The 19,371-nt window shown below is 40.4% G+C and overlaps 1 protein-coding gene across 1 annotated transcript in view; it reads right to left on the minus strand.

Moving 5' to 3' along the window:
• Positions 1-634: 634 nt before the first annotated feature.
• agap3 (ArfGAP with GTPase domain, ankyrin repeat and PH domain 3) overlaps positions 635-19,371 on the minus strand; it is a 67,420-nt gene continuing 48,683 nt past the window's right edge. Inside the window, exons 14-18 of the mRNA XM_053330737.1 lie at positions 14,425-14,579; positions 13,867-13,957; positions 12,594-12,816; positions 2,596-2,851; positions 635-1,371 (exon numbers count right to left, since the gene is read on the minus strand). Coding sequence (XP_053186712.1) covers positions 1,141-1,371; positions 2,596-2,851; positions 12,594-12,816; positions 13,867-13,957; positions 14,425-14,579 — 956 coding nt within the window. The 3' untranslated portion in view covers positions 635-1,140. The remainder of the gene's footprint in view (positions 1,372-2,595; positions 2,852-12,593; positions 12,817-13,866; positions 13,958-14,424; positions 14,580-19,371) is intronic.

Below are 19,371 nucleotides of genomic sequence, written 5' to 3' on the forward strand. Positions count from 1 at the left end.
GAAGACATAAGCACACACGTATCGTACAGTATGTACAGACGCACACACACACAGTACCATATATGTATTTCACAGCAACAATAGAGGAGATACTCTTGAGAGTACCAATATTACAGCCTTTGGCCACAGGAGGTGAATGGATATTCCAGTATGCTTAGGGTTTGAAATTGTATGAATCTATGTCAAATAATTATCAACACAATCTAGTCAATCAGAAATTACTTCAACAAAGACATCATAATGATACAATATCACTGTTTCAATCAAACCTTTGAATTGAATGAATTCTGATTGAAGAGGCATGCTTACAAAGCCAATGGTGACTCAATGGTGATAAAACATTATGCCCCTTAATTCCTTTATAGTCATGGACATTTTACTGGTGGATCACAATAAGAGTGGCAAAGGAACTGACTCACTTTCATCCGATAGGGATTCTGCAATCAACTCCTTTATAATGATCTGAACCCATTTTACTGTGAATTAAGTATCTAAATCATTTGGAGTCTTCAACTCTAATTGCTTTGCCTTTGTATATGAATAGTATGTCAAGAGTTTGATAGCTGTGTTGAAGGCATGCATCATTACTAAACAGCCACTGCTATCATGGAAAATTTAGTTTGTTCTCCCGCATCAGGGCTTTGTCACTTGTGAAACTATTCCTCACAGTTTCATGTTATTACGCTTAGACTTGGAATCTGAAGGAAGTTTTTCACTCACGCTCATTATAAAATCAGTTCGCGCTGCAGAAGGGGAAGACATAAAAGGAAATGTTCAAGCATTAAGGAAATGCTTTTCGTAGGGTTGGTATGAATGCCAAAGTAAGTCATTTGTTTGGTTGATGCTTAAAAAACAAAAAAAGCTTAAAGCTGATCATCATGATCATCTCAGACCAAGATTGAATGAATTTAACAAACAAAACAGATAAAAAATAATAATATAAAATAAACAATGTACAATGTCCGAACCCCAAACACCCTCTTCTGTCAGTGTAATGGAATATCAAAAAAGAGTCCATCACTCCTGATATCTCTCCATTGTTAGTGATTCTGGGATACACAGTGTGAAACAGAGGAGGAAGTACCGGGAAGAGACATGGGTGGGTTCAGGGTTTGTTTGTTTGCAGCTGCTCCCTGGCTCCTACATAATGCTGATACTGCGGTTGAGCTCACACTGGGCGTTGTTGTTGTTGATGTTGGGATTGGGGTTGCGGCGGCTCATGTTGGGTGTGGGCATGGAGGACAGAGAGCTTGTATCGTTGGGGCAACCATGCTGAAGTAAAATATCAGCACACTCCTGGCTGCCGGCTCGCCGAGCGTAAGAGAGAGGTGTCTGTCCACGAGCATCCCTGCTCTTCACGTCAACGCCGTACTGTGGGAAAAAATGACGAGTACAAAAGGCAGATAAATACTAGATGTTACATACCGGAGGGAAATTATTTAGGAACATTTTATATTTGAACATTAAAAACTAGTGAAACCCTAAAACTCTGACTAACTCTGGTATATAATCAGCATATGATTTGTTTTCTCTCCCCATTTGTATTATCACTATATACAATAAGTAGCATTTTGTGCTTGATCTTGGATTTTTGAGTGACTTGAAACATTTAAACAAATTTTCACCCTATATAGAAATCTCTCAATTTTTCATCTGTAAAACCTGAAATATTGAGCAATATCCATACTTGAATTTATTGAACCCTATACTGCTTTAAGTAGCATTGAAGTTAGAACAAATAATTACACACAGCACCGCTTTTTTAGATTTTTCATCTGCTCCTGCCAACACTTTTAAATTACAATACGATGCTCATATTTGGTGATATATACAAACTCATGATGGCTAATGTTTTTATGTTGAAGTGCTGTCCATCATTTTACACACATTAGCGTCAGCCTGACATATTTGGTATTTCTATAAATCTAAATATATTGAGCAAAATTCAAAATACATAACTACAGGATCATTGTAGAAAAACACCCTATACATTTTTTCGGAGAATTTGGTAAAGTTAACATTGACAGCTAAAATAACTGAACTACTTTCTACATAAAGGATTCAGTATTTCTTTACCAGAAATTAAACCTTTCAGTGTGGAGCACACTACATTTGTGTGTTGGGAAATAAAATGGTAATGCTTTATTTTATGGGTTAAAGAGTTTCCTAATTATTCCTTCCAGGAACAATGTAATCTAGCGCTAGGTATAAGGGAAAATTAACTGGGACAGGTATTTTAGTTAAATTACGTTTATGTACGTGTTAAGTTTATAGGCAATTAGTAATTTCCTGAGCAATTTCCTTAAAAAAATTGCTTCATTAAAAAAATTAAAACTGTACAGCTTACTATGAAAAATCCAAATATCCAAAGACACTTTGTTTTTGGTGTTTGGGGACAACGGCTTTGATTCATGTCCTCAGATTTTCATGGCTAAAGCCCTGCATGGTTGTAATGACAAATTAGTGCATTCAGCAAGGGCAAAAAGGTTAACTGGCTGTTGGGCAACACTTCTGAATCCACTTGCCCAAACACTAAATGTCAATAACAACAATATTCATCTATCTCTGACCTAAAAGCCAGAGGAGCCCACTCACCCAGATGAGTAGCTGTGTGATGACCACATTGGCCATGGCGCAGGAGAGGTGCAGTGCAGTGCGTCCGTCTCCGTCCCCGTAGGTCTCGTTAACCTCCTCCTTGGTGCCGTGGGCCAGCAGCACCACCACCAACCTCAGGTCATCCTCCACCACCGCCCGAAGCAGCTGCTGCCCCAGGGGCACGTCCGACTGGGGAAGTCCCACCAGGAACAACTTCTGCTCATACTTGGCACGGATCCAGCGCTCCTTCTCCTCCCTGGAGAGAAGGAAATGACAGGGACGCTACAGGTCAGGCAGGGTGAAACATGGGCAACATGCTATGAGCAATATAGCATCTCAGTTAAAGAACTTTGTGTATCTCATTATTCAGAGGCAGTATTTTAAGGCAAAGACATGTATAATGGGAAGAATGTAGACACATGAGGGAAATATTACAGTAATTGGCCTAAGAGACTCACTGGTATAAAGTGACATTTCTAAATTATTATAGCACGGGAAAGCCAATGGCCTCTACTATCGCAGTGGGAAATAATACAGTGAGATAGGCTGGAGAGATGAGAGAATGCCAAAGGGTGTGATGCTTTGGGCAGTATTCCACTTCTAGCGATTACGGTCGACAGCAAGACGGTTAGAGCCTGGCCAGCTTTCTAAAGGTTACACATCTTGAACAGCATGTCTGCTGCGGACAATACAGGAAGGAGGGGGACATATTTTTATCAGCGCTGTCGGCTGTCAGTCTGAACTGGTGGATCCCCCCACAAAAGAGGCAGTGTGTCTCAGAGCCCCAGTGTCCCTTGGGGTGGCTGGGCCCTGAGTCAGATCGATGGGGCTGAATGGCAGCCAGAGAGACGGTGGGATGTGGGGCTCCTTCATTCCAGCCTGCAGCAGAGAATAGAGACTGAGGGAAGGCTTCATCCTCTATCGCCAGGCAGAATTCTATCTATTGCTCTCCATCTTGACCCCCGTTTCATTCTCTGCCCACACACAAACTGTCCAAATAAGAAAGAAAAAAAAATCAATATCAATATGTGAATGACTGAGCATGCCCAGTGTGGCACTAACCCTGTGACCCTGTCAGTCGGTGTGATAAGGGGAGCAGAAAGAGGCTGTTGTTTGGATTTGTGGGTGAGTGACAGAAAGGAGAAGGTTTGTACGGATAAGTTGAAGCAGTGACGCTCACTAGAGTGACAAGGCTCTCATGGGAATCTCCATCAACGGGCCAAGGGTTATTAGCATGTCTCATTCACTTCTATTCTATTTCATCATAATCACAGTAAAAACTAAATCATAGATGTTAAATCAGTAGAGCTAAATTTGTGAAATCTATCTTCATGATGAACAGCAGAACAATGTATCAACATTATATATCAAAGGGTTGTTCCATCCAAATTATTTAAAAAAAAATGTCTCATTATATTAATGGGAATAGGATATTTAACTGTGGAGCCACTTTGGGTTTTTTGCCAAGGTTTTGAGCTAGATCTTTCTGCCTCCATCCCAATGTAATTAAGGTGAATGAATTTTAGTTTGTGACGCTCACAGTTTTGAAAAACTACCTAAATAATTCTATATTCTTCTTATTGTCAACAAATCCCAGGAAAAGATCCAAACAATATTGCACTAATTTGTCTCTTAATACTTTATGATTTATCTTCTCTATCTGTGGCTCCAAACTCACTGGTTCCTATGGCTTAATTTTTACAAAAAGCCGACAACTGGGTACTGTAGTTTATACCAAATGTTAAAAAACAAGATGAAAATAGGGTGTGTATTGGGGAGTATTTTAACACATTTGGTAGGCTACTGAGTTTTGGCAGAACCCAGATTGACTCAAAATAAACAAGAGTGGCCATGTTCCTTGCAATGAAAGAACATGTCACCCAGGGCAACGAACTGGCTCATTTGTGTGTTTGAACCGTTTTTAGACAACAGCAGAGACTTATAGCGCAGGGAAATAACCACATCACACTTTGAGTACACATATAGTACAATACTTGTTAGTAATAAAACATTTTTTGGGGTCTTTTCAAGAGATTTGTGCCAGCAACACCTCTTTCTAGAAACAATGTCTACTCTAGAAAAGAGTAGTATTATTGGAATGGAGGCAGAAATCTTTAAGTCATATCTCAAAATTTGGAAATACAGAGAGGTAAGTAAGAAAATGTATTTTTGGGATTTGGGTGAACTAGTCCCTTATGTACACTCCCCCACGAAAATAACTTAAATTCAGTTACAGCAGCATCTTTAACAATAGTAACCAGTTCAACATTAGTCACTCTCTTTTATTATGACCTTCGCAGTTAGGTGTCAAGCCTGCCAACGTACCACAGACAGCAACCATTTTCAGACTCATATGTCAGCTGCCAGGCTCACTTCGCAGAGCAGTCTGTCTTGCACAGAGGAGCTTGGCACTGGCCGTACTTGAGTAAAGGATGTGATGGAAGAGGGACAAGCCTTTATCAGCGCACAAGCATGGATTGATTGACTACAAAAACACCACTGGAAGCTCATAAAGCAACTTAACCCACATCTTAATATAGTCCTGGCGCTATTGGATCTACAAGCATATGGTTACATTTTTGTTATGACCTGGAAGAAAATGTGGAAGAGAATGTGCTTTACTCCGCTAAGCCATAAGCAAATCTTTTCTTAAAGATGAGGGTATTGTGTGATCAACAATACAGCCCTAATGGCAGGCAATTGCAGTGGCTGAGTTTTATGGTGTAAGACCTCCATCAATTCCCACTCAGTCATTATGTGTGGACAAGCCTGTTAGCAAATCAATTGGCCTTAGAACCAGTAGACTGCTCAGAACAGGAAGGGGCTGTCCTGCCCTCCCCTCTTATTTCCGGTGGACTCTTTGAAAACAAGTGTCTTTTTTCCTGTCAAAGACGATAAAGTATGTCTAAAAAAACTCTACAAGTTACTAGATAAAGTAAAACCTATTAACTTGTGAGGATTAGCTAAAAATGTAAGCATGGTTAAAAAACAGCCAGTAAGAGCTATTGTATAAAGTTTTTTTTCAGAAAGCTACACCATGAATGAGATGCTGAATCTGTAGAGCCCAGTGAATTGATATGAGCTAAATGAGGCAGAAAGTTAGCACCAAGATGTGAAACAAAAAGGCTGGGGAGAGCCATTAAGAGGACGTCAACATCTCAAAAAGGAGCCCTGAGGACACTTTGTTAGCCTCCGCTTCAAAATCAGCCCTGAAGACCTACTGGAAAAGGCCTCCCTCCCTCACTGCTGATGCTGAGCTCTAAATTCAACCACAGTTTTTCCAGACGATTCACGTAAAAAAAAAAAAAGAGAAAAAAAATAGAAAAACACAGAAAAGCAGCCAGGCAGTGGTTAAAAAAAACCCCTCAGCTGCTGCCACTTGAAAGATAGAGTGTGAAAGGAAGTGAAATGGTAATCCCGCCTCTGTCTTTTGTTTGAAATAGAAAAACAATCCAAACAGAGGTAGGGTTTAGACAGTCAGGGGGGAAACTGAGACCCTTGAAAAGGACACTTCCTCACCACAGGAGGAAGAAAAATAAAATCAGCAGATTTAGCATGTCAAAGCGCCAGGACAGAGTAGGAGGGGAGGTGGAGAGGTAAAAGAGAGTGAATTTTCTCAGCATGAGGGGATATTTAGGAAATTGAACTGGTGGTTACTCTTACACACACACACACACACACACACACACACACACACACACACACACACACACACACACACACACACACACACACACACACACACACACACACACACACACACACACACACACACACACACACACACACACACCAATAGACACAGATTTCCCCACCCTTGAGCACATACTTGTTCTAAATTTCTCTGTTGCTCAGGGGACAGAGGGGTGCTCAAAGTTCCCAATAAAAATGCCTGTGTCTCTTTCAAGTAAAAAAACAAGAGGTGTTTGCTTCGCTACAAGCTTCCCCCAACATCTTAGTTATCGCCCAGCTGATAATCATCGTTTTTTGCTTTCTTTCATTGGATCTGATTTGAAAGAAATTCTGGGCAAACATCAAAACCCCTAAAACCTTACTGAGTCTAAAAGTGGAAAAGGGTTCCCTGTCACGAGCTGGTGTCCCCTTTCATTTGTCTATGCGGAGCCCATCTAGATAAAGGCAGCCTTAACAGTAGAAAGCCTTAGAGAAAGGCCTCTTTTATAATTCTATTAGAGCTCCGTCCCTTCAGCTCTCCGTTGAGCAATGGATCCTGACCCTGACTTAATTAAGTGGCAAATGGCGGAATGATTCTCCTAAACCCAGCCCACGGAGTCAAGAACACATGACTGAATCCAAATAAAGAGGGACAAACAAGGATAATTAGTCAAGCCTGAAAGACAAAGGCGAACAGGAATTTATAGGAAGGGAAACTGAGACGGAGGAGGTGGAGCCAGTGGTGGAGTAGCCACAGAACGACCAATCTGACTGCCTGCAATTAAGGTGCATTGGTCCATAGGAAGAGGAGGATGTCCGTCCCACCACTTGCCCATCTTTCAAACACATACTGAGTCCTCCTAAACAATCAAAGCTTCACTGGCTCCTCCTCCTCTACCCCGCGCCTCCAAATTCACTGTGTACACATCAAATAGACGCACTGAAGGGGAGAAATGGTGATGGTGGCAGTGTTGGAAGGTTGGGGCTGAGGGGGGGGGGGGTTTGGAGAGGGTGTCTTGGGGTTTGACCAGACTGAACAGACCTCACAGTGGGGGTGGGCAACTTGTATAGGGCCGATTCCCATGCAGCCAGCAGCTTCACTTCCACACACACCGAGGGGAGGGAAAAGACAGAGAGTGAGGAAGAGGGACAGCAGCAGAAAGACAGAGAGGGGGCCGAGAGGGAAACGACAGAGATGAAAAAAAGGACACACAACAGGGAAAGAAAGCTGGGCCCCAAAGCATCAAAGGTTGCTAAGGGCGAGAAATGAAGGAGCAACACAGTAAACGCCGCCCCCTACGGTCCAGCGGGTACAGTGTAGACATGGTATGCTCCTTTCTGAGAATAACAGCTGCAAAAGAGTCAAGACAAATATTTTCTCTGGTGGAAAATATGCCACTTTTCTCGCTTCCAGAGTGCTGTCTGAACAGATGTAACAGCTCGGACCAGAATTCAAAAGGTTGTTGTGTCAAGCTCTATAGAGAGGCCAACAGGCGAGCATCTGGGTGCCGTAGGCAGGCAGAGGGATGAGTTGAATATATTGTGACATTAATGAGGTTGTCAGACTCCTCATGATGGAGTGGCTGTGTTTTTGTGCCAGCAAGACTAACACCCTTAAATGCTCATGCTGTTAACCCCTGCTGAACCCTCGCCTCACATACAAAGCTGAGGGGATGGTAACACATGCCCCTCTTATGTATGCAGCCTGCTTCACGTACGTACACATTTCAAAATTCACATAAAAGGACAGCTTTTTTCAGGTCACCAGACAAGAACTTTTTGTAATGATTTTGTAATGCTAACAATATTGAAGCTAAATTGCACAGTTAAGTGGACTGCGCCAAAATGATTGAGTCCTTCCTCTTTACCTGGCTCTGAAACACGGTGGCATGTGGGCAATTAGTGACTGTGGTACCACATCTCCCACACAGGGCTAATTACTGACCTGTGGGTTTCATTTAGACAGAGAGAAAGAGAGAGAGAGAGAGAGGACATGGGAAGACCCAGTCATTCATTTGTCTTAATTAATTACTCTTGCTCCAACAGGGCTCCTGGCAAGGCCGGCTATTCTAAAAGCTCTTCTGAGAGTTGACGTTCCAGCACTTCTAACCTGTGAGTAGCCCGGAAGCTTTGCTCACTGTTTAGGGGGCTTAATGTGGAGGACAGAGGCCACTGTGGACAAACCCTGGAACAGGTTTTTACTGGATTCTAGTGGCCATCAGCGCCAATGTTGTAAACAGAGACCTGAGACGCCGGAGCAGAAGGGGTTAAAACAGGCAGTGGGGGCCAGGTTTGGAGAGGTTAGCGGTGTGATTCATTTTTATTACCACGCAGCCCCTGCAGGCGGCAGGAGTGGCAAATTATTTCTGAAACAAAGTGGAGGGCTCTCATCAGAGCTATTACCTGCCTGTGGCCGAGGGCAGCGCGGAGCCTACAGAGGGTGACAGTGAGAGGCCCGCGTCAGTGAGGGATAGCCGTCCACATCCGTCCACGCTCCAGGACATCTCCCCCAAATGAGAACTGGTGTCTGTGTGTATGTATGTGTGTGGATTTTTTGTGTGTGTGTGTGCGTGCCAGTAGGAGATAAGGGTAAAGTTAGTCGCTGGACCTCCCCCCTCAGTATCAGTCAAAATAGTGTGTGGTGTTTTCTATCACGAACATGCCAAGTAATTAGAGGTGACGTGCAAAACACAACGACTCCCAGGTGCTAATTAAAAGAACAACTCCCCTCCAATATGCTGACTGCAGAGATAAGCCACAATGCAGGGCACTCACAAATTTATTATCACTTATTTAACTGTAGCCTGGCCAGTTCTGACTTTCGCATTTTTCTACAAGGTGTAAAAACAAGTAATCAGTTGACATGAAAGTACATATACATGGAAATAAACACGCTTCCCATCATGATGCCTGTAATCTGTGTACACCAGAAATTTCAGTCTTCAGCACAGATCTGCGTATGACAAATCTATATATTTTGTTCTTTCGATCCAGAATATCATAAACTAAACCAATCTTGTGGATGAATGCTTTTAAGTTAAATCTCCAAAATGCAATGGGGTAAAACTAGTCTTGCAGGAGACATTCAATCAGACATCGAGTTGATATTCAGGTAGTTACTGAATCGTTTAGATTAGGTGTCACTAATGTTTAGTGGGAGTCGGGAGCCATATACTCCCTGCCTAGGTGCCATCACAAAGCCGCTACATGTCACCAATATGACAAAATTAAAATCCTCTCATATATGCACCGCTCAAGTTAAGGGTAACATACACAGAAAAGTCAGGTGAGGATTTATGGTGTAGCAAAAATGAAAGAAAGAAGGGAACTACATCCCATTAAGTAGGTTATAATTCATCATTCATGATCAGGCAAAATAATTTGATGCTAACGTTTACCCCACAAGGGTACATTATTCTATCAGCAACAAAACCCATCAGCATCTCAGTAACCAGTGGCCATATATGATATTTACAACTGCTGTTTTTGTCTGCAGATTAGTTAAGCTGCAAATGAGATTTATTGTTTGACAGTGAAAACTAATGGAGATGCCACTGGGATAAGATCGGATTTTTTAGACAATGACGAACCTTCCTTCCCGAGGCGACATGGGACTGACAGTGGTAGGGTGAGGAATCAACATCAATAATCTTTCATCAAGACTACAGCGGAGCACTTTAGCACAGATACCATTCAATAAATAACTGTAGGCCATCATTCAGTTCTGAACTGGCCAGAGAGCTGAGAATGGATTCAAGCGGAAATAGCCTGCTGAGACTAAGAGAAATTAAATTGTTCTATAAAACTGGGGGAAAACACATCTTCTAAGCATGTACTTATGAAAACATCCTTACAAAAAAATCTGAATCATTTAACACTGCTTTAATTTTTTCACAGATAAGTGAACTTTATATTACTTACTGTTGTCATAAGTTCAAAGCTACAAAATGTACTCCGTTCCCCAGAAAATTTATACTGTCATTGCTGTCTTTTTAAAATGATCTGACAAATTTGGAAGACCAAACCTAACCTCTCTTGTCCCTGGTTATGAAAGGTGTGATGATAAGTCAACAAAACAATTCATGGAATATGAATTACGGTTGTCATTAAAGTCAGATTTGCCCAATATTCACCTTCAGTCAGCTAACTTGACAAATGCTGTCATGTAAGATGTTCTGTTCTGCATAAAAGCAAAGATTTAATATTCTTAGCACACATCATTTATTAGTTAAATTGCTTTATCGTGTTTTTATGTTAATTCTTTAGTTCCTGCTATCATGTTACCCTTAGAAACTGGTGCAGGCATTAGCTTCAAGAGCTTTAAAACTTTAACTACTCTTTAGTCTTATTATAATAGAATACAAAAAGCTGTTTTCTTTCACATCCCCCTGTCAAAAATAAAATTATGGAAGACTACAAAAAAACTACAAACAAGGTGAAGTATTTTTAATCAGCAACTTAAAGTAAAAAAAAGAAATTAACCCATACTGATTCAACCATTGTGTAATTTCAAAGCCTAAATTGGCCCTGCAACCAATTACTGTTTCCATTTCAAAACTTAATCTATTGATTACTTTTATAAATTCATTAATAACTATAAAATGTCACAAAATAGCAGGTTCCCAGAGTGACATTTATAGATTGTGTACCTTCTTTGTGACTAGGGTTAGGGTTATGGTTTACATCTCAGTAATACTTCTGTTTAAGAGGTTGTTTCTAATGTTTGATGTCCTAATTCTATATTTTGTGAATGTGTAGTGAAAGACAAGTTGTCTTTATAGCAGAAAAACTGTGCTGTATTGTTGTTGACTTTATTAGCAAGCTGAAATTAACCTAATAACAAGCCAGCTCTCAAAGCGCAGATATGTCCACAATCGGCTAAATGATCAGAAACTTATCACTTGTTTTATGGCCAATGGCCTACTTCCCATCAAAAGTCCTCAAAATCTGTAAGCAGGTTTTAAAATATCCTGCTAACAACTAAACAAACAGGACAAGATGTAGGGCAGAAAAAAGCTTCTTACAATGCTAAAATAGCATGTTACATTGGTTGTATATGCTGTTTCAAAAGTTCTGAATTATTTAATAATACGTAATAAGTAATTTCAATAATTGAATGTATAGAGTATCATTATCAAATTGTGCTAACATATTGTGCTATCTGCTGAAAGCAAAATATGCACTAAGGTTGTATATGAGTAGCTGCTGCAGCAACAACACAAGCAACTGTAGGAGTAGTAGTACAAAAAGAAAATAGTTACGTTGCTGTCCCACTTTTCTTAACAAAGTTACAAAACTATGATGTTAAAACAGTCTAATGCTACCAGCGAGACCCTGCAGACAGTCTTTCCTGTGACAGACAGAGTGATGATATAGGCCTGTGTGATGGATATGTGACAGGGCAGCTTGAGGCCTGAGGGCCTGGCTCTTGGGGTGGGGTTCAGCAATAATGGTGTGCTTAATTACCTGCACAGCCACATAGCAGGTCATTAGTCAGACTGGGACGTGAGGTCTCACCTGTCACCAAGAGATAAACAATCCTCTTGGGTACCTCAGAGGAAAGGGGACAGCTAATCATGGGGTAAGTTAGGACAGGGCAGTGTGGGGTAAGTGGAGAAGTATAATTTAGGGGGAACATTTTAAAAAGATGCGTAGGTATTTGCTATGTTGCAAAAGAAAAAAAAAAAGAGTAAATTACATGATGGCTGTTTCACATTGGATTTGTTAAGTATGCTGAAAAAAGTTCTAAAAAAAACATTACTACCAAACTCAAGACTGATGTGTACATATGTGCACCCTGAAATCCTGCAGGGCTCGGTTTAAGATGTGGTTTAGATATTAGCATCTTTTCTGGATTAGCACTTACATGTCAAGTGACAAACTTGATGGATTTGGAGCTAGTCAGGGCATTTATCAGGGAGGTGCAAAATGATGTCACACACACAACACTCCCTTCATGAATTATTGTTTTCAAGTCGAGTCAGTGGAGGGACAAGACAACAGACACTGCAGAGGAAATATTAAATGTTATATCTTATAATTAACAGAAGAAGGGATGCGGGTGACAAAAAAGTCCTGACTCAGATAATACTGTAGCACTGAGATCAGTGTGTACAAGGTGGACATGAAATACTGGGTTCTTGGCTCAGCTCAACATTTATGGACCCCTGGTGCTTCTTGTGGAGTATTTTGTGGCGTGAACTGCCTCTGCTGAAATGTGGGTGGCTAATAAATGGCTAATGGAGAGAAGATAGTGCTGTCTTCTCATTCTATAATCTCTGTATGCTTCATTAAGCTGCACCTTTTCTTTGTAGAGGAACGCTAACCTGGTGCTGTCGCTTCCCGGTTTAGTGTACCCCTCCAAGGCTCCCTCCCACACGCTGTTGGCCATCGAGTTGCCAATGGCGGTCATCACCATGCTGAGCTCCACTGGCCAATCATCCAGGTCTAAGGAGCGGACACGAGACAAGTGGGTGCCAAGGTTCCTGTGGATTCCCGAGCACTCGATGCACATCAGGGCACCCAGGTTTAAACTGGCCCAATCTGGGTCTGCAAGACAGGGGATAAAAAAATATGACGACAATGTAGAATGAAAACTTACAAGAGAAGCTCCATCAATTACTATAAGTAGGACATTTGTGATGATTTCCTTTTTTTGGGGGAACCCCTTCAGGAAAAAGAAATGTGAAGGTTACACTTCATTCAGAATTTTCCAGGAAGGACTAGAAAAGCAAGAATCTAACTAACAACACACAAAAAAATATTTACAGGAGTTTCACTGTGATGTTGCATCTGCAATGGTAACATATGATTTCACCTTTTATAATTTTGTTTTTAGATACAACAATGGCTGAGGATTACTACAGACATCAACCACAATGAGTCTTAAAGCCCACAAGGAAGTCCCTTAGGATGCTAAATGATGATAAACTGCTGTTGCTCCAGTCAGTGTAGAGACCCCAAATGTAAATACTTTTGCCATCCTTAATGTTATGCTGTCAATGTACAAAACTGACTGATTTGTGATTGCTTGCGACAGCCATATCTTACCTGAACTGGCAAATAAATATTAAGTCTATTTTCTCTGTGGCAGGATGCACAGAAATTGTTGTTAATGTTGTTAATGATTTAGAATGTGTTGTTCTAAGAAGGCACGTTTCCCGTTACTGACAGATGTTACAAATGCACAAACTTGGATTTCCTGACTTCAATAACTAACAACAATGATTAAGCAACAAACCCAAGTCTAATTAATTATTCATAATATTTTGCAAATCAATGTACTTTCAAATAAAATTAAAAAAAAGTTATATAGAACAATTGACTGAATATCTTAAAAGACAGCTCAACCCACTGAGTGGAGTTTTCCAAAAAGCTCCACTGAAAACCAGCCTTACTGGAAAGATTTTAATGACTCCTTGGTGATAGCCAGAATACTGTAATCTTTAATATAATAACTTTTTCAACCACTCAAAAAGAAATGTCCATGTTGTAATTGGACATCTTTGATTAAAAAGATAAAGAGAAAACCTTGATTTCTTACTATACAAGACCTTTTTTTCAACCCAATCTTCTCTCCATGTAGAGAATTATACTCACTGGCTGCATCGCAGTCCACACAGAAGCTGTTCCCCCTCACGTTTCGTATAGACTGAATGGCCATTGCATCACTTTGGCTGCCTAGTCGAGACTGTAAGAGATCAGGGAGAGAATAAGTCAACGGGAACTAATCATTGCAAGAGTAAGAGAAGGCAAACAATTACAGCTGGACTCAAATCACAAGAAAACCAATGAACAGAGTGAAGGAAGAGGTTTTTCAAAGTCTTAGGAAAAGACTGAGGCAGAGAAAATATGAATATGAAAATGAGGCTGTGTCTCCCCAGTATGCTGACACAAGCCGTGTTCTATCTCTGATGTCTGTCAGTTCTAATAAGAGATCCCCCACACTGCGGTGCACCTGTCTGACAACCTCCCACATGTGACAGCTTGAAGTGGGTGAGGAGGGGTGGGGGGAGGGCAAGGGCGCAATAAAGGTTGGAGAGAACGGAAAAAGGGGAATGTAAATGAAGCAGCAGACAATGTGAGATGATGACGTTGCTGCAATTAGATGGTAATCACTAATCCTGTCCAGCTCTGATATCTCTTGACCTGCTGTACCTTGTTCTTTATGCTCTCACAAGACTGCAGGCTGGCAAAGATTTGGCTCTCAATTGCTTGGACCCACAGCTCCCTCTCTTCATATGTAGATGCTTCAAAGTTCCACGTCTGACCCGTCAGCGACACAATGATGAACTCAAAGGAATCCTCTTGCTCTGAAAAACACAAATAACCAATAAATGAGTACATTGTGCTGTTTGTTTCTGGTGGAGATTCAGCACCTGTCACCACATTGAAGCAGGGCACGTTAGATGGAGCAACGTGCATGTCGGTTGTGCAATCTGACTCTGCAAGTAAGCAGCACAGCTCAGTGATTGAGGCCCATCGGTGCATGAATGCATGATGGAATAAGCTTCTGTTAAACTCAGCACATTCAAATTATTTCTGTGCTCCCTGGCACTGCTGGTTTTGTGTGGTGATGCCTCAAAATCTCCAACTCATAAATTCCAGGATACATTTTAATTTCATTCAGATGGCAACAACTTAAAGACCTACAGCAACAATCAATATCACCTTTCACACTTTGCAAACACACAGCCAGTGTGTATGATGTAGGCTAATATCTAGCTACAGCTATGTCTGCAAAATGGCTTTTATAAAAAAAAAAATCAAATATGACTACAAAAACACTCTGGTGGTCAATTTTCACAAATAGCCTAAAGTAAAACTAGAGATGTGGTCAGTCTGAACATATCTTGTGTCAGGAGTGCTATCCAGTGCTATACAGCTAATGAGACTGTGTGCTCTGGAGCTGTCAATAACATTACCCAAGGAGTGTCTGCCTTTTTCATCGGCATTCATAACAACCACTCACTAAAGTAACTCAGCAATCAAATTAAATCAAATTATCACTTGTACGTTACCTTTTAGAACCTTTGTGCTCTCAGCAGAGACCCTGCCAGCAACACTAAGATGTTTCAATTGTGCTTTCTTGATTTCATTTAGTTAATATCTGGTGCATTTAGTTAGCGTATTGGTTCAAGAAATCCTTAGTTGTTTTTTTTGTTTCTTTTAAATCACATGATTTGTGTTGTATCCTACATGAATAAACAAGATTCAAGATTTTCTGTATTTTTGAGTCTTGTGTCTTATCCTCATCATTGTTATATAATCTGTGTTGATATTGGTGTGTCAATTTCCCCTCAACCTGCTTCAGCTATGTTAGTTGCACACTATATGATGCCTCATCAAAGATTATCTAATGATGCCTGACTGTGATTTCTGTGTTGACATCAGCAGAGCGATCAATCGGGACGTCCAAGCTCTGATAGTGGAATAACATATAGTCCTGGTTTTATGATTCCATGCAGTTCCACTAAGACAATGTAGAGAATTTTTTTCATTGTAAATTTAGAGATTATTTGGCCAGAACTCTTTTTCATCTCAATGGTATTTCAGCACTAGCTAATACTAATCATAGCATTTTTACCATTTTATCTTTGAGCATTCTGGACAAGGCCAGTGGGTGTTTGTTTCAAGATCATTGCTTTAAAATAAATCCTCTGTCAGTTTATTAAAACTAATTATGCCTTAAATGTATTCCCTTGTAACCCCTTTTAAGTACATTGACTAATTTTTCTTGGCTTGGCAAATTGTTTCCATCACTAAACAGTACATTAAAGTCTGAAAAGATTTTTTTCTTTATTAAATACATTTATAGTTTTTGATATAATAAAAACAAATTTTGCTTCAAACTGTCTTTGCAAATTGTTTGAGCAGGCAACAGGTTTTAACATTCACTCTCCACGTTTAAGTAAGATTTATGAAAATGTCACCTGTCATTTTCCAACAAGAGGTCTGACACAACATATGCTGTAACACATGCCGTATTGCCTCTGCTGTTCAGAAGCAATTCATTAACTCCGTACTGTACAATGTGACTCGTGTAACATCTCTGGTCTGTGCACATGCTTGAGCTCATAGCCAAATGATTTGTAATTACCTAATTATGTCTATGCAAATAGTGATCTCATTTGCATAAACCATGTTTGGAGGACTGGAGGCAAGTAGACACAAGAGGGATGTTTTTTTCCCCTGTGTAGCTACGATCCACTTTGTCCTGGAAATAGTTCTTAATATATCAGTGAGCTTTTCATATATATATATTTACCACTAATCATTAAAAAAGGTTTTTCATTGCATAAATCTATTTCGAAATCTACTGTAGTTCAATGTGACATCTGATGTATGAAGGGATGTTCAATATTAAGTTATGTCTGTATTATTTTTAAATGATGGTAATCTCATGATGACAATATGAGGATTTTATCCTCTAATCAAAGAAATGACTGCAGCTTGTATTTATAATCAATTCACCCTCCTTGGTGCAAGACATAACCCTGTGTTGTGGCGGTGCTGTTAAATGACAGATGTCTGACGGACGCTACTAATGTAGCAATCCCTGTGCTTTGGGGGGAGAGCCATCTCTTCAGGGGGAAAGCAATAATCCAATTAGCTCGACACTGACTTCAATTATCTGATTTAGTTTGTGGAATCGACTACAGGTCACAGAGAATCAATAGAAGACTTGGGAGCCTCTTTATTTTGACTTACACTGAGAAAGTCTTTATGTGGATATGACATGACTTAAAGCACTGTTGGGGATGAACATAAAAAAAAGTATCTATTTAGTGGAATCAAAACGGTCAATTTAATTTAAATGAACCTACAACTGAAAGATAAAAAAAAGCTAAAACATTTGGTTAGAAAATTACATTTGAAAAAAAAAAGAAGATTAATTATAATACAAGCAACAAAAATCAATTTTTTTCTTGTCCAATATACCTTCAGGTACAATAACTAATGCATTTGATTATAATTTGTGGATCCCAGACTCAAATGTTGTTCTACTTGTGTTTTCATCTTTTAAAAAACCTGAACAAAGCTAATTATTCTGTTGGCTGCCCAGGCAATAAATTGGAGGCATTAAAACACTTTCATTATGGAGATTAAAAAAGCAACGGATGGCTGATTTCTTAAACTGATGAGTATACAAGGCAAAACAAATCTAATTCTCCATGCATAGTAATGCACAGGCGAGACATATTGTAGCCACTAAAGAGATGGAGGAGCATATGCAGCAAGAATCTTGCGTGTCGTTGTGACACAGGTATTCAGCACCAGCATACTGATATTACTTTTTAATGTAGTCCTCAGTGTGGAAATTCCCCCCCATAAGCCAAAATCATTCTGTTCCATGTAAGCATGATGCTGAGGTCAAAGTGTTCCTCTCAGAGATAGTAAAACATGAACATGAGTATGAACGATGTGCCGAAGGTATCACTTCTATACAGGCACCTGCCATGATGAGCCTTTAAAAGGGCCATTAGTGCTTTCTGTTATCACTCAGTGCTCACAGCTAGCACCTGGCTAGCAGAGGAACAATCACCTTGTCACATTAATATGAGCATTAACCTCCTGACCACATCTATCTGCGAGCCTATGATCAACAAGTTCTTGCCAATTAGAAATAAATTAACACAGCTCTGCCAGTGGGCGGACAAGGAGGAACACAATTTAAAGGCAATGGAGGAGCCAACTGTGAAGAATGAGGGAAATATGATTCTCCTTAATTAACATGGCATAATAAAAAGGAAATTAGAGTGTAATGGCCATTGAGCTACAAAGGGGAAGAAGCAGATACAGGTACACATCGTCCACCATTTACATGCAGAATAAAACTGTTAGGTAACAACTCCGTCACAAATGTTGTTAATCTGTTACTTGATGACTTCTTGCAAATAACCCAGCAGCACTTTAAATGTTTCATGTTAATAAATAATTGCTCCACGACAAAGGAAAAACGAAGAAAAAGATGTTAAATACATTTTGCAAACTTTCATTACGAGAAACTCTCGCCTCTCGCCTTTTTTTCTACTTTTAAGATGCTGCACATAATAACTTAATACCAGTTCCAGTATATGTTTGAGCTGAAAATCAAACTGGAAAGTGAGAGAAACGAGGGTGACCTGAGGACAGTGATCCCTCTATTGCTTTGTATGTGCAGCAGATGCACCATTGAGGACCTGTGGACCAGATTAGCACCTCAGGGGTTTGGTTCTGAGCCCAGCTGTGCTGTCTTATATGGCAGACAGCAACACGGCATCTATTCTGTCTAAGCCTCTCAAAGACCTCTGGAGACTGGTGTGACAAACCCTTGGAAAGGACTTAGCAAACAGTTCTTAGCCTTGAGGACTTCCTCTTTTTTATCCATTTGTGTGAACACTTGGCTGAAATGATGACAAGGTGGAGAAGAACACAAGGTGAGCTATTGTTTTGGTGTGCAGGATATGTTGTGTTGTGTTGTGTCGTACACATGCATCAGGCAGTCACTTAAAGAAGTGCTTGCCGTTCCTGTGAATTAACGAGCAGTTGGGAAGAACAGGCCAAGGCGGTGCCATCTGTAAATGTCACAGGCACTGCTTGCTCATTTTACACATCATTAAAGCCAATATTCCTAACCTGTATCAGAGCAATCAGGAGCAGGCCATTACTGCGACAGGGGCCCCAGGGGAACCACGACCAAACTCAAAAAGAAGAGAGCAGGGAGGGAGAGAGAGATAGAGCACACTCTTTATCTATCTGACACGCATACACACACTCATGCACACACGCACACGCACACACACACGCGCTTTTACATGCACACGCACAAACAAACAAGGAACACACCTTCCAACAATAAACAAACACATGAAATCAGCACCAATACCACTACCCTAATAGTTAGTGCATTTAACAACAGAACAGAATGAAAACAGGGCCAATTATACATGTATCTGTGGGCAGTGTGTATAGAGCCCAATTGAGAATCTTGTTATTCCTTTCCCTCCATACTGTGGTGCTCAGAAAGCTAAGCCATTACAAGAGTGGAGGCTCCAGGGACAGCTTTCGGAAATGAGAGCGAGTCAGGGAGTGACAAAACAAAGTATTGAGATAAACACCCAC

This window comes from Scomber japonicus, chromosome 12 (assembly GCF_027409825.1).
Source record: "Scomber japonicus isolate fScoJap1 chromosome 12, fScoJap1.pri, whole genome shotgun sequence".
Lineage (NCBI taxonomy): Eukaryota > Metazoa > Chordata > Actinopteri > Scombriformes > Scombridae > Scomber > Scomber japonicus.